This window comes from Larus michahellis, chromosome 4 (genome assembly GCF_964199755.1).
Source record: "Larus michahellis chromosome 4, bLarMic1.1, whole genome shotgun sequence".
Lineage (NCBI taxonomy): Eukaryota > Metazoa > Chordata > Aves > Charadriiformes > Laridae > Larus > Larus michahellis.
In genome coordinates, this window is record NC_133899.1 from 56,415,870 (window position 1) to 56,429,187 (window position 13,318).

Here is a 13,318-nt window from a genome sequence, read left to right on the forward strand (position 1 = left end):
TTTGTAAACATTATTGCTGCTCTGAATTCAGATAATTTCTCTGTGATTATACAACTGAACATATATTAAACATTTGCATAGATGACATAGGTTGTCCAAAACATCCAGGTTTTATTTCATGTTTGGTTTTCTGTGCATTAAGGAAAAACATGCATGCTAGCATGTGTATTTTCTTTGTAAGCCAGTGAAGAACACCTTGTACTTCACTAACCATTAGTAATATCTTATATGCTTTATTTCTACTACCCAGTGGTATATGTCATACATTGGCCATTGTTATTGCACAGTCTATCATTTTTTTGAAAAGTGCGTGTTTTAGAAACAAAAAGCAAACAGACAAATTCTTGAAAAGAGTTCCCACCCCAAACTTGTGTCTTCTAATCAGATTGTATGGAATGAATCTGTCAGAAGAGGCTAAGCTTTCTGATCTGAATTGCTCTCCTTGCCTTAACAAGCAGCGTGAAAAGACAATAATGCGTGAGCACCATTGTTATTTCCAATTGAAAATGTTGAGGAATTAATAAGATAAATTATTTAATTATTATACAGTGTTCGATATGCAATTCTGTGTATATATTGAGCTGAGAACTTCATAGAGATATTTGCAAGTTTGTTTTCATAGTGTTACTACGTGTGGCCTGTGGTTCACTAAGGAATGTCCGTGGGATTTTTTACATGGTAGAAATTTATTTAAATACTTGCTATTTCATTTTGATTTGATTTGGTTTGATGGGCAGTGGTAATATCTAGGAACACTTAAGAAATTAAGCAATTAATAAACAGTTGATAATTTTTTGCAAGACAAAATAATACAAATGGGAGCTGAAAATGCTGACTGAGGTATATGTTTGTAGTAATGAGTAGAAAGCAGGGAGTCGGCTAGACTCCCTGCTAAGATATGTATTTAATGACTGTAAAAATATAAATTCCCTGTGTGAAGCTTAAATACAATCTTACTTATGCTTTTGTCTCTAGCTCACCTAAAGCTTTACAAGGAGGGACCACCAGGTGGGTGGAACAGTGTAATGTTGTCCGTCTGTGTCTAGTCTTTGGTCTCTTTTGTTACTGTAAAGGCAGTATTTACCTTTCCTTGATGGAATAAAAATGGTAAAGGCAGAGTCTGCAGTACCTACCACTGTTTAGGACTAAAAATTTAATAAAGACTACGGAAGTTCCGTAGTTATAGATGAGGAATTTTTTTCAGATTTGAGCTTACATCAATTTTAGTGGCCGCCATCCCACTAAAGTGAGTGGAACTTAGATTGATTTCTTTGACTTTCAGATCCATCCCACAATGCTGAGTGTGAAATTTTGCAAAGCTAGGATTTGAAGTCTGGTTGGAAGGACATCACAACTGAGAACTGATGTATTACTTTCTCTTCTTCTACTTCTTTTTTTTTTCCTCCTTTCTCTTGTCTGTGAGCAGACTCTAGGTAAATGTAGCCCATTTTAGAGATAATCTAATAACTGGCCTAATAGAGACAATTCCTAATAGCTGGCCTACTTATAATCTGGCCATGATTATTTTAAAAGTCTTTGAAGCAAAGACTGTAGGTGTAGTGAAAACCGAGCTGGAAAAGTTCTTTCCAAGTTGGTGGGCTATGGTCCTCCATTGTGAGGTGTATCTTATATAAACCTGAGATAACAGCTGAAGTTCAGCAAAAAGACAAGATGAAGTGAATTAATAAATGATGAAAAATATTGTACCGGCATACTTTTACTGATTTGAATAAATACTGCATATAAAAAATGGGAACTGAAGCTTTTTGTACAAGAACTAAATTTTCCCCGTTTACTAGTTTAGTACTAGTCAGTTTGGAAGGATTAAAGGGGTGATAGCTTTTTACTTTTCCATAACCTTGATGTATTTGAACGCACACTGGTCATTATTCAAAACAAGAGCACATTTAACACTGACAAAGAAACACAATAAAATCCCATTGAAAAGTGTGAGGGCTAATTAGATACTGACTGATAATGGCATTAGCAATGAATCAGTAGGGATATCTTTTGAAGGAAAACGAGATTTAATTATGCTTTAAGAAAGGGGATGAATGACACTAACCTGATTCATGGAAGTTTATTTCAGATATAGTCTGCTGTGTCTTTTCTTGCTCAGTTTTGTGTCCCACCAAGAGCAGGACACGCAGAGCCCTGGCCATTGTTGGATTTCAAATAAGCTTAAGGAACTTATTTTGTACAAACTCTCGTGACTTGGAAACTCCTTTTGAATAGCTCCTTTGAATTACTGAATTATTATCGAATGTGTGCTAACTAGCTGAAGCTGAGTTGGAATTCGGTTTATCTTAAAAAAGGATTTTCTGATGCTATTCCTCTTTTTTTCTACAATGACTTGTCACTGCTTGCTGAGGTAACTGACATAACTGAATAAGGCATGTTTCAAAGCATTTATATTTTTCTGTGTATGTGGAAATGAGAGAAGGCAACATCTTCTGAGGGTCCTTCTGTGGCAGCTGAGATAGCAGGGGATTTTTGTGGTATTTTAGATGAAGACTGACTAGTTTCATTCTGGTGTCGTGAAGGTGGTGAACGTGTGTACTTTTTATAAATGTGCTGCTTTTTATGGTATTGAGTATATATAATCCATAATGCACATAAAGTACTCTGAAATTTTGATCTACCTTTTTCCTGAAATAAATACTTGAATAAAAGCTTCCTAAAGACATTCTCAAATGATGAAATGCCAACTCCCTAGTGATGAAAAAATCCTGTCTGAAGAACAAGAAATTCTTTCTAAGTCCTCCTTTTAGTGTAATGTATTGCTTCAGTATCTCTAGCCTGTCTTCTCCTTTATTTCTGTAAGTTAAGAAACTGTCATTATACTGTTTGTGGATGATAATTATTTGCTTATTCATTAAGCAGTTTCCTGTTCTCACGCTTTTCAAACAATTATGGTATAGCAATCTGCTGAGTTAAAACTTTCCAAGGATTAAAATTTGTTTTCTTTTTTTGATCCTTTTTTGTAGTCGAGTTAGGAATACTAGCTGTTGTCGGTGAATATTTAATGTGATTATTTTACAAGACTTATAAACAAACCTTATGACCAGGATAAACTCTTGATGTATTATATCACTGAAGAACAAGTTAGTCCTTAATTCTACCATGAACCACCCTTTAGATGATGATGCAAGTGGACATCATATTAGAAGAAATAAATCCAAAGCGCTTTGAAGCCCTGTTCTGTTCCCTTTGAAGTTTCATAATGAGAGTCCACTCATGGTGGTAACAGCTGCATGAATACTTCTTAGGAAATAAAACAGTGTTCAGACATTTTTGCATTAATTAAAGCAACTTATATTGGAATTTGTTAGAATTTCCCTGCATATACCATCAATGATCTTAGGGTAGGAAAGTTACATTGTCTATATAAGCTGTCAAGTGGACTTCTGAAGAGTCTGGTCTGACAGACTCGTCTCTCCCTGGCAATTCAGTTGCTGGCATTTCCCATTTCCCTCACTCGAGGTAGGTGCTACCTTACAGGACTCTAGTGGTGGTGCAGAGGTCCTAGAAACACTTACGTATTTAGAGTTTCAAGCCAGTCATGATTTACTGCCTGCTTGGAGACTGGACAACCGAGCAAGCTATTACATTTGTCCATCCCATGAAAATCTAATCTTTTTTTCCCGCCTTTCCAATGGAACAAATAAGTAAACAACATCTTAGAATTGTTTGTGGAACAGAAAAAGAAAATCCTACCACTCATCTGTACCCTAAAAAGCTGGGGTTCTGAGGTGAAGGAATTCTGTCCCACGCGACTTCTTGAACACAGTAAACAATATTACTGATCATACAGATATGTAGTTCAGATTTTGAAGGTCTTCTGCATTTGTAACTAAATAAATCAGATGTGTAATTATTTGGGTATTCCGTGAGTGTTAAAGAAGACAGCACAAACCAAACTCTCCGTTCAGCATCCTTAACACCTCGATAGCGTAGTCAGCTTTCTCTGTAGAATCCACAGGCCCAAACAGGCCCACAGAAATTAAGGGTGTATTGCCTGGAGACCATGTTTATCCTAGAAGGTCAGGATAAATGCTAAAGCTCAACAGTTGGGGCAGATACTGATGGACTGTCATTCGTATTCAGATATCAAAAGACTAATAATACTAGAATGTGCTGATGTTTTAGATACTTGGGTTTTATGATTGCTAAGGGTAGATTTGAGCAGTCCTGTGTTACACATTTTATTTGCTAGATTAGCTTTCAGGGCCAAAATTTTAGAAAACACCTTGTTGTAAAAATTAGTCCAATATATTGAATACATCTTCCTTTGTTTCAGATTATTCTGTGTTAAAGTTTAAAACTCATAGTTATGAAATACAATGGTATTTATTTATTTATTTATTTAATATTTAAAAGTACGTGCTTTTTGTGTAACTTACATCAGAATAAACAATCTCTATTGCCTTACCTTTTTCTCCATATGTAAGTTTTGGTATTTGTCAACTTTTTAGGTTCCAGGTACTTTTGTTTTTAAATTGCTGTTCGTAAGAATGTGAATAAAACCTTCTGCTGTTGTACCTGTACACCCCTAATGTTCTTTAGTGTATCTATACACTCTTTGCTCCAGCAGATGTGATCTATAAATGGTTGTAGGCATTTGTCCACTTTTTCACACTAGGTGATACTCTGTTGTTTTCACACAGTCGATGTCTGTGATTCTACAATGAATTCCATTTCTGCCTTCTTAGAGCATTTTAAAATGAGCATTCTAAAATGCCCTTTGTTCACCTCTTGTCCATTTTAATTATTCAGGCATTTTTAATTGTTTTGTTTTGCTTCTTCAGCTTTTCCATTGTGCTTCCACAATAATTTTCTTATCTCTTTACATACTATGTTTGACGCAACTACAGGACACAGAGTTGCTTTCTCTTTGTAGCGGGTATTTAATTAAAACACAATAATAATTTCCTTCTTGCAGTCCATTACTTTGTTGTAGATGTTAATTCCATGCTTTAACTGGAGCATTTCAAATGTTGTAGTACCTTATGATAAAGAAAATATTTTAAAAAAAATCCTTGCTTTTAGATCCAAATTTCTTTTCCTGATATACTGATATCTTTCTAGTCAACATTGTCTTTATATGATCCATATTGCCAGCATACTTGAAAATCATGAAGCAGACTTATACCAAATCTCAAAGTTAGCTAAGGAAGAATGTTATCAGACTTGCAGTGGTTCCATCTTTGCAGTGTTCAATGCTAAAATATTTAAAATCAGATAAAATACTATTTCTAATTAATTTTGATGTGTAGGCAGCAAATTTCTGTGTAGGCAGAACCAAATATAGTATGACTGGAAGTAAAGTTATGGTGCTTTTTAATATTGACTATATCTGTGGGTGTCAGAACAGCATCGTGACATTAGTCTAGTTGATCACTCCAGAAATTGTGGGGTTTTTTTCCCCAAGCACCTTCTAAAAACATAGAGTTGAACAAGGAAATTTCAAATGCATGTGTTACTATCAAATAAAATTTAACAAGCTAATCTTTAGGAAAAAGGTAAGATAAAAAAGTGTATTAAAATAAAAATCTAGATTAAAACCTAATGAGATACCAAGTTCACATCCAGAATAAAAGAACAGTATATCTATATCCATGAATTGATGAATTATAATTTGACTTCAGAAAAAAAAATGTTATTAATGCAGTACAAAACTGCCACCCAGTGGAAGTGGCTAATTTCACATTTTCTCGATCTCCTGCAGATTTTCAAGAAATCAGAAATCTATTCTCTTGTCACTGGAATGTGTAATATATTTACTCGCTATGGAAATTATTCCAAATTTTCTTGTTTTCATCATAATTATATTTATCTATAGTAGAGAATATTGTTTCAAACAAGCAATACAAAAAAAAGGACTATTATGATTTTCCAATTTACAATTTTACACTGTACATTTAATGTACAGTGAATATTGGAATGCTTTTATGGAGCTAGTTTTAAAAAAGCTCCATATCTCTCCTGTACTGGGGAGCCCAGCAGTGGACACAGCGCTCCAGGTTTAGCCTCACCACTGCTGAGTAGAGGGGAAGGATCATGTCCCTTGACCTGCTGGCAAGACTCCTCCTAACACAACCCAGGACGCAGTTAGCCTTTGCTGCAGGTGCACGTTGCTGGCTCATGTTCAATTTGGTGTCTCACGGGTCCTTTTCTGCAAAGCTGCTTTCCAGCCGATTGGCCCCCAGCATGTACTGGTGCCTGGTTCCTACCCAGGTGGTTCCTACCCAGCTGCAGGACTTCGCGCTTCCCCTTGTTGAACTTCATGAGGTTCCTGTCAGCCCATTTCTCCAGCCTGTTGGGGTCCCTCAGAGTGGCAGCAAGACCCTACAGCTTGTCAGGCACTCCTCCCAGTTTTGTGTTGTCATCAAACTTGCTGAGAGTGTAAACAATCTGCACATATTCATAAATGAACTGGAAAAGTGAGACTTGAGAAGGGGAAGCTTGCAGCTGATAGGAAGTTAGTGAGAGTAGTGAAGATACAACCTGAATGCAAATTTAGCATTCTTTCATCAGAATGCAAATTCTTTTCATGCGGATTAAAAAAAAAAAAAAGGTACTATACAATAAAATGGCAAAGGAAATCCAAAATGTAGAGCTATTAAGATGTGCACTTGAGGAAAAAATCCTAAATACGTATAGAGAATAATGAACTCTGATGTGATCATTACTATTTAAAAACAAGACCTTGATGTTAAAATAGACCTTGGGAAATGTCAGCTCAGTGCTCGGTAGTGATCGAAAAGAAACTAAAGTGGTGGGAAGTAGTAGGAAAGAAACAGAAGATAAAATTTAGATCATCATAATGCTGTTGTATAAATGTCCACATTTTGGATTTCGTGGGAAATTGTAGTTTTATCAACTCAGAGAAGGTACAGTAGAACTCGTAAAGGTTGAGGGAAGGATGGCAACTTTGATCAACAATATGGAACATGTTCTTTATGAGGAAAGCCTATGTAGACTAATATTCTTTCAACTGGAGAAGAATCAGTCAAGGGAGCATATGATGGAGATCTCTAAAATCACAAGAAACAGCAAATGGGGAAATGGTGAGCAGTTGTTCACTGTTTTTTCCAGCACAGGAACTAGAGACATCAAATGAATGAACCTAACAGGTGCAGATTCAAAATAAACAAAAAGGTCTTTACCTAACGTGCAATTAATTCTTTGCTGCAGGATGTTGTCTGCTTGCAGGAGTTTTAAAATCAGCAATGCACATTCATGGATGAGGAATCCACTTGCAATCTATTAAATATGCAAACAACTTCATTCATTTAGAAAGTTCCTGAATTGCAGATCAGGTTGCTGGAAAAGTGTGCTGGAAAAGTACTACCACCTTTTTGCTGGTTTTTAATTTTTTACACCTCCTTTTTGGCTACTGAGACAGGATACTAGGCAAAACAGGCTTTTGGCTTCTCTCAACAGAGATATAATTTTGTTCACTATGAAACACAATGATTTCTATTTCACACTTGCACCGCTCTGCATTGTGGCACTTCTCAGTTTACCTCTTCAGGGGCCTGTAGAAATAAGAACAAAAATAGGCTTTGCATTGTGTCCCCAAACCTCTGTAAATTAGAAATATGTGACATGGATAATCCCAAAGAAAGAAGTTTTTGCTTAATTCACTGCACTTTGGAGTGTCTTCTGGAAATTGAATCAGTTTCAGGTAAGAGCTTCGTCTCCTTTTTCCAGCATCCTGCTGCTTTAATGGTCTACAGTGAGCTTATCTTCCCAAAGTAGATATTTTATTTTACTTATGTAGCTATTTTTCCCCCTATTATGCTTAGTACAGCTTTTCTGTAAAATCTGATTGACTGGATAGCCCCCAGGTACCTTCATAGAGTAATACCTATTCCCCTGAAAGTGATCTGGATAGAACTCAGAACTTGGAAAAGTGATTTGATCTAGACCACAGTCATCTCTCTGTCCTACTTCTATGTGAAGGGAGGATCTTTGTGGTTTAATGTTGGTGTAAGTTGCGCATCGGATGCACAATACACATGGCATGGAAAAACATGGGAGTAAATGGAAATTTAAGTTTCACAGTAAGGAGGGTTGGTTGTTGTTTTTTCTTACAATTAGTAACTGATTTATTTTTCCAACAACAGCATAGAGAAGGAAAGTCTTGTACTGTCATGTCACTATATCTTTCATTTTCGATACCTCTGTTCAGCTTCCTGTGTCCTTTGCCAACTTTCATGTTACTTAAAAAAAAAAAGTAGTGAAACATTTTTCGCTAACCTGGTATTTTAAAATACATTGCCAACTACTAGCAGATGTAACAAATATTTGTATTGGTTTAAGACTTTATAATGTATATCTGCTTTATCTCACTATCTTAGAAAAAAACATCCAGTTTTATAAACGTTTGCTTTAGCTGCAGTGGGTTATAATTATTGACTGAAGTTGCGTAAGTAAAGAGTATGCCCGAATGGGCAACAAATTCCATCATTTACTAGAGTTTTCTTGGTTGGAGTCATCTCAAAACAAAGGGAAAAGTAGTGAATTAGAAGTAGTAAATGAAAATGTAGAGTTAGAGCTGGTTGGAGATGAATCTGTGCAGTGAGATTGTTTACTTGCGTGCCTGTTTGCCTTATGTAAAGGACTAACATTTTTAATTGTTTTCTCAGTAATGAAATCCTAATTTGCTTGTGGTCATTTTTCAGGATAGGAGCACTTGCCATCTGATTTGTATCGAATTTGTTTGTTTCAAAAGCCCTTCAGAGTAATATCTGTGTTAGAGGTAGCTAACTTATTTATGCCCTATAGCCACTGTCTTCCCAACAGGCTCTTTGGAGACCAGGCAAGTACAATAGGATGTTTGTATAATCAGCCTTCTGTTAACCAGCGTAATGAAAGACTTTAAAACCTCAGAAAATACAACCCCCCCGACATTACACAAACTAGGGGATGTGCTGTCATGGAATACAGTAAAGAGTCACATTGTGACACAAGATCAGCTTGGATCTATAAAGTAGGGTGTAAAGAATAGGGAGCCAGGCTCTTTTCAGTGGTGCCCAGTGACAGTGCCCAGTGAGCACACATTGAAGCACAGAAAGGTCCAGCTAAACATCAGGAAACACTTCCTCACTGTGGGATGACTGAGCACTGGCACAGGTTGCCCAGAGGGTGACGAGGATGGAGGTTTGTGGAAGCATTCAAAAGCTGGTCCTGGGCAACCAGTTCTAGGAGGGTGAGGGAGTAGGGGTGGGGTTGGACCAGATGACCTCCAGAGGTCCCTTCCAACCTCAGGCATTCTGTGGTTCTGTGGTTAGAAGCTATATTTCCATGTCAGTCTTGAAGGTCCTTGAGGTATTGCGGTACCAGTAAGTGGGAGACCATACAGTCCAGTTGCAATGTTATATCTTATCTGGCTCTGAGAACTATCCACATATGTTCATGTCTCTTAACTAATCAGGCTGGATGAGTTAAAATCATTATGCAAGAATAAGGCAGGCTACACACAGAGCACTATCATACTTCTTAAACTCTGGCATAGTTAATTTGTAACCTAGACAAATCACTCATTGATAATTTAGAGTTTACGGTATTTCTGGATTGTTTCTGTACCAGATGAATCTGTTTTGTGAGTTAAATGGAATTTAAGAACTCAGTAATTTATGAAGCCTGACCTATACTTTGTTCACAGTGCAGTTTTTTCCATTAACATGTCATTATTGTTTACTTTGCTGTTGTGATTTTACAGCACCATCCAAAGCAGCATGCGAACACCATTGCATAATTAAACTTCATTATTCTGTTGCCAGTATGTTTGGAAACTGATTTTTGGAATTACATGGATGCAATTAACTTTTCTAGTCAAATTCTTCAGTGTTTTAAAGATTCAGATTGCCATCTCTATGTGCAGGATATTTTCTCGGTATGTTAACTATCTGTGTAGATTTATACCAAATTAAGGTGATTTCACCAAAAATATGAAAGGAATGGACATGAATCACTTTGTACTATACAAAACTATAATTGTGATGTGATTTCTTTTTCACTGTATCTTACACACAAAAATAGATGTTTGCTTTGAATTGAACTTTGCCGGATATCAGCTTCTATCCAATAGATAGTTTCTTCTAGTTAAAAAAGAAATACAATGGTATAAAGAAACAAAAGCTTATGCTGTAGAATGTCAGTTTATTGCATAGTAGACAATCTATTAAATATGTTACAGTGAATCTATTTATGATACATTTTCTTTTATGCAGTATCAGTGGTTTAGGTAATGAATTAGGTCTATTAATTCTTATAATCTAGTGCTTTCTAAGTATATTTTTAAGGAATGAACAAACCATAAAATAATTGCTATTCTCTATCTTACCTCTGCTTTGGAACAAAGATTAAACAAAGCAATCTCTAGAATTTATTTTGGAGCTTTCAGCTAGGAGAAGTAATGAAAAACACATACCAACTTAAAATGATGGTGTCTCGCAAAATATCTGTCACAAAAATGACATACGCTTAATTTTTAAAATTTTTTTTAACTTTTTATGCTGTGTTAGGTTTCATCCATAGGAGTTCTTCCATCATTCTCTGACTGCACAAACATTTGTGCCAAGATAATAAAAAAAGCAACAGAGGGTTGGGAAATGGGTGGACATGGTCAAAAATCTGCTTTTGGTGCCAGTGCAGGTCTGTGTCAGCATATGTGAACTATGACTCTCTTACCCAAATCCCAAAGAATGTCACACATTGTGCAGTCCCACACAGAAAGTAGATCTGTTGTTAAGACAGATCTGTATCCTTCTGTTAGCCAAACTAAGAACTGATTGTTAGCAGCATTTTCAAAGCCTGTTGTTTGCTTCAGTTATCATGTGATCTTAAAGAGCTAAACTTCAAGTCAGGATGTTCATAAGGTTCATGCCTTGCAAACTGAGTAAGCGCTTAACCAGCTGAGGTGCCAGAAGGGTCACAACTCTTTCTGGGGACCTGAGGCAACTGTTTTGTTAAGTCCTGTTTAGGTGAATGGATAAGCTGAGCCTGTATCCGGAGGGAATATCAACCAGTCAAAGGAATTAACAACAGAAAATCTAAAAGTCCATAAACCTATCCGGTTGTGATTCCAGCAGAGCAGTCAGGCAATTTTCCCATGCTGGAAAGCTCTAAGTAGAGGCCCATTAGAGAGGAAGGAATAGTTTAGATAGATATTATTACTAGTTGGAATCACCCAAGCTTTTACTTTGTGTCTTGAAAAATATAAATCCCTTTTCCTTTTGATTTTGTATATCAAAACAACTGCTTGCATATAGCTTCACCTGTGTTTGAAAAAAAATAGCTTTGCATTAATTACAAGCTTCCGTATCATACAGATTTCAGGGTGATGACCAGGTTATCTTTTGTCTTTCCTCCATGTGCTCTCAAGAGAAAAAAGATAAAAAGAAGAAAAAAAAAAAAGCACCTAACCAGTGGAATATTGTCCTGTTCTGGTGCTTTGGTCCATGCTTCGATGTTCTAATGCCGTATTATTGGTTCTATTATTCTAGGGACCATACAAACCCCATAGAGTTAAAGAACATTGACAGTAAAATTTCAAGTCTTTGGACTATTTTCAGTCCTTGTTTAAATTAGGTTTTAATTCCTTTTCTAGTCAAGGAAGCAGAAGCCAAGCCAGGGAACTGGAAATACACTTTCGGATGAATTTTGATTTGGAAGCAGATAGAAGTGGGGCTTCGATGGTCTAAGAATGAACTCCAGTTGCTTGTTTAGGAGGGCTGTAGCTTCTGGGGCAATGTCTTACAGAAGACAGGCTTCTCTTAAGTCATTACGCAGCTGTAATGGAAGGTCTTGTCTTTCTTTGTCTGGCCAAATGCAGCCATGGTATGGATTGAGGGAAACTGTAGCATGAGACCCAGGTTCTAGAGATTCATTTGGTAACTCTACACCTTAACATTACAGCCATCACTAAACCTGTGTAAACAATGCCCAGCCTCCTGATTTTTTCATTGCTGATTTAAATTTCTCTGGCTTTAAGTTTCATGCTTTAAATTTTATTATACTTTGGATTTTGTTATATTCTCTCTAAATGGAAGAGCTATTTAGTACCCTGTGAAGGTACTTAATCTCTGTGATTAATCTTCATCTGATAGAATATAGACAAGGAATTCTTTGTACCTCTTGCTGTTGGGTACTTTTCCAGGTCTTTATTTGTATTTGTGATTGCTCTGTTATCCAATTTGCCTGTGTATAGTGATTGTATGTTTACAGTTCAGTTTAAATCATTGTATTTAATGCATGTTTTTTTAGAATTCAGGGCTGTGCGTGTGCATGCATGTGTATGTCATAATATCAGCTCTACATTTATCTGTAAAGTTAAGCAAAACTAGCTTCCTCCTGTTATTTCAGTCTGACGCATCTTCCCCCCATTTTCGCCTCTCGGCATGGAAGACCTCTTCGCTTTATCCTCTCCTCTCAGAAACACCATGGAAAGTGTGGTCATGTGGTCTTAGAAAATAATGCTAATTACTGTGTTCGGGTTTTCTTTTCCATCACCATTCTAAACAGTCTTTTATTTGGGAGCCGACATCTGCATTCTGGGCCCAGTGGTGTTGTGTGAAATATACTGTGCTGAAGATGGCACGTTGTTTTCTGACTCTAATGGAATGTACATTTTTATTTTTACAGAGTACCAAGCTGCCATTTTGCATTTAAAGAGGGAACACAAAGAAGAAATTGAAACATTAAAGGTATACTTTTGTAATGATTTTTCTTCTTTCTCTGGCTTGAGTGCATTTTACAGATTTAAGTAGTGCAAACATAGACTTTCCCTCAAATGTTAAGAATTTAGTTGTTTCTTTCTAAAAGATGTTTTCAGTTGACTGCCAACTCAGTTAAAATTAATCTAGTTAAAATCCATACTCTCTCTAAATTTCATGCACTCGTATATGATGCCAAAAAACAGTTTTACATGTTTCACCTTCGTAGTTTTGCTTCTTGCTTAACTCTTAAGTTCTTTGCTCTAACTCAGCAATTTTACGTTTGTTTATTATATTAAGGCACTGGCATTTAACTACTCCTTCTCAGTGGAACATGCTTCTGTAGAAGCAGTTTTCTGTAATTTTAGACTGAAAAATAAGCATAGTAATTCCATTTGTGAGACTCTCTGAAATTTTATATTGAACAGTCTTTATTGCTTTCTGGTTTTGTAAGTGTAAACTAGACCAACAGTCTAATTGTCAAAATCAAAAATAATAAAATTTAATATTAGAACTCACTTCCCCTTGGCATGAGAGACTCTTCTAAGCAAAGTGAAATATTACAGGAAGTTTTTTATCATAAAATCAGTAGC

The 13,318-nt window shown here is 36.2% G+C and overlaps 1 protein-coding gene across 6 annotated transcripts in view; it reads left to right on the plus strand.

The window, feature by feature from the left end:
• The window catches only part of FMN1 (formin 1), a 200,199-nt gene that overhangs the window by 70,722 nt on the left and 116,159 nt on the right, over positions 1-13,318 (plus strand). For 3 of the 6 annotated variants that reach the window (XM_074584990.1, XM_074584991.1, XM_074584994.1), the window contains 2 exons: positions 976-1,008; positions 12,655-12,716. In XM_074584990.1, the coding sequence (XP_074441091.1) occupies positions 976-1,008; positions 12,655-12,716 (95 nt within the window). The remainder of the gene's footprint in view (positions 1-975; positions 1,009-12,654; positions 12,717-13,318) is intronic. The other 3 variants (XM_074584992.1, XM_074584993.1, XM_074584995.1) reach the window with 1 other exon arrangement.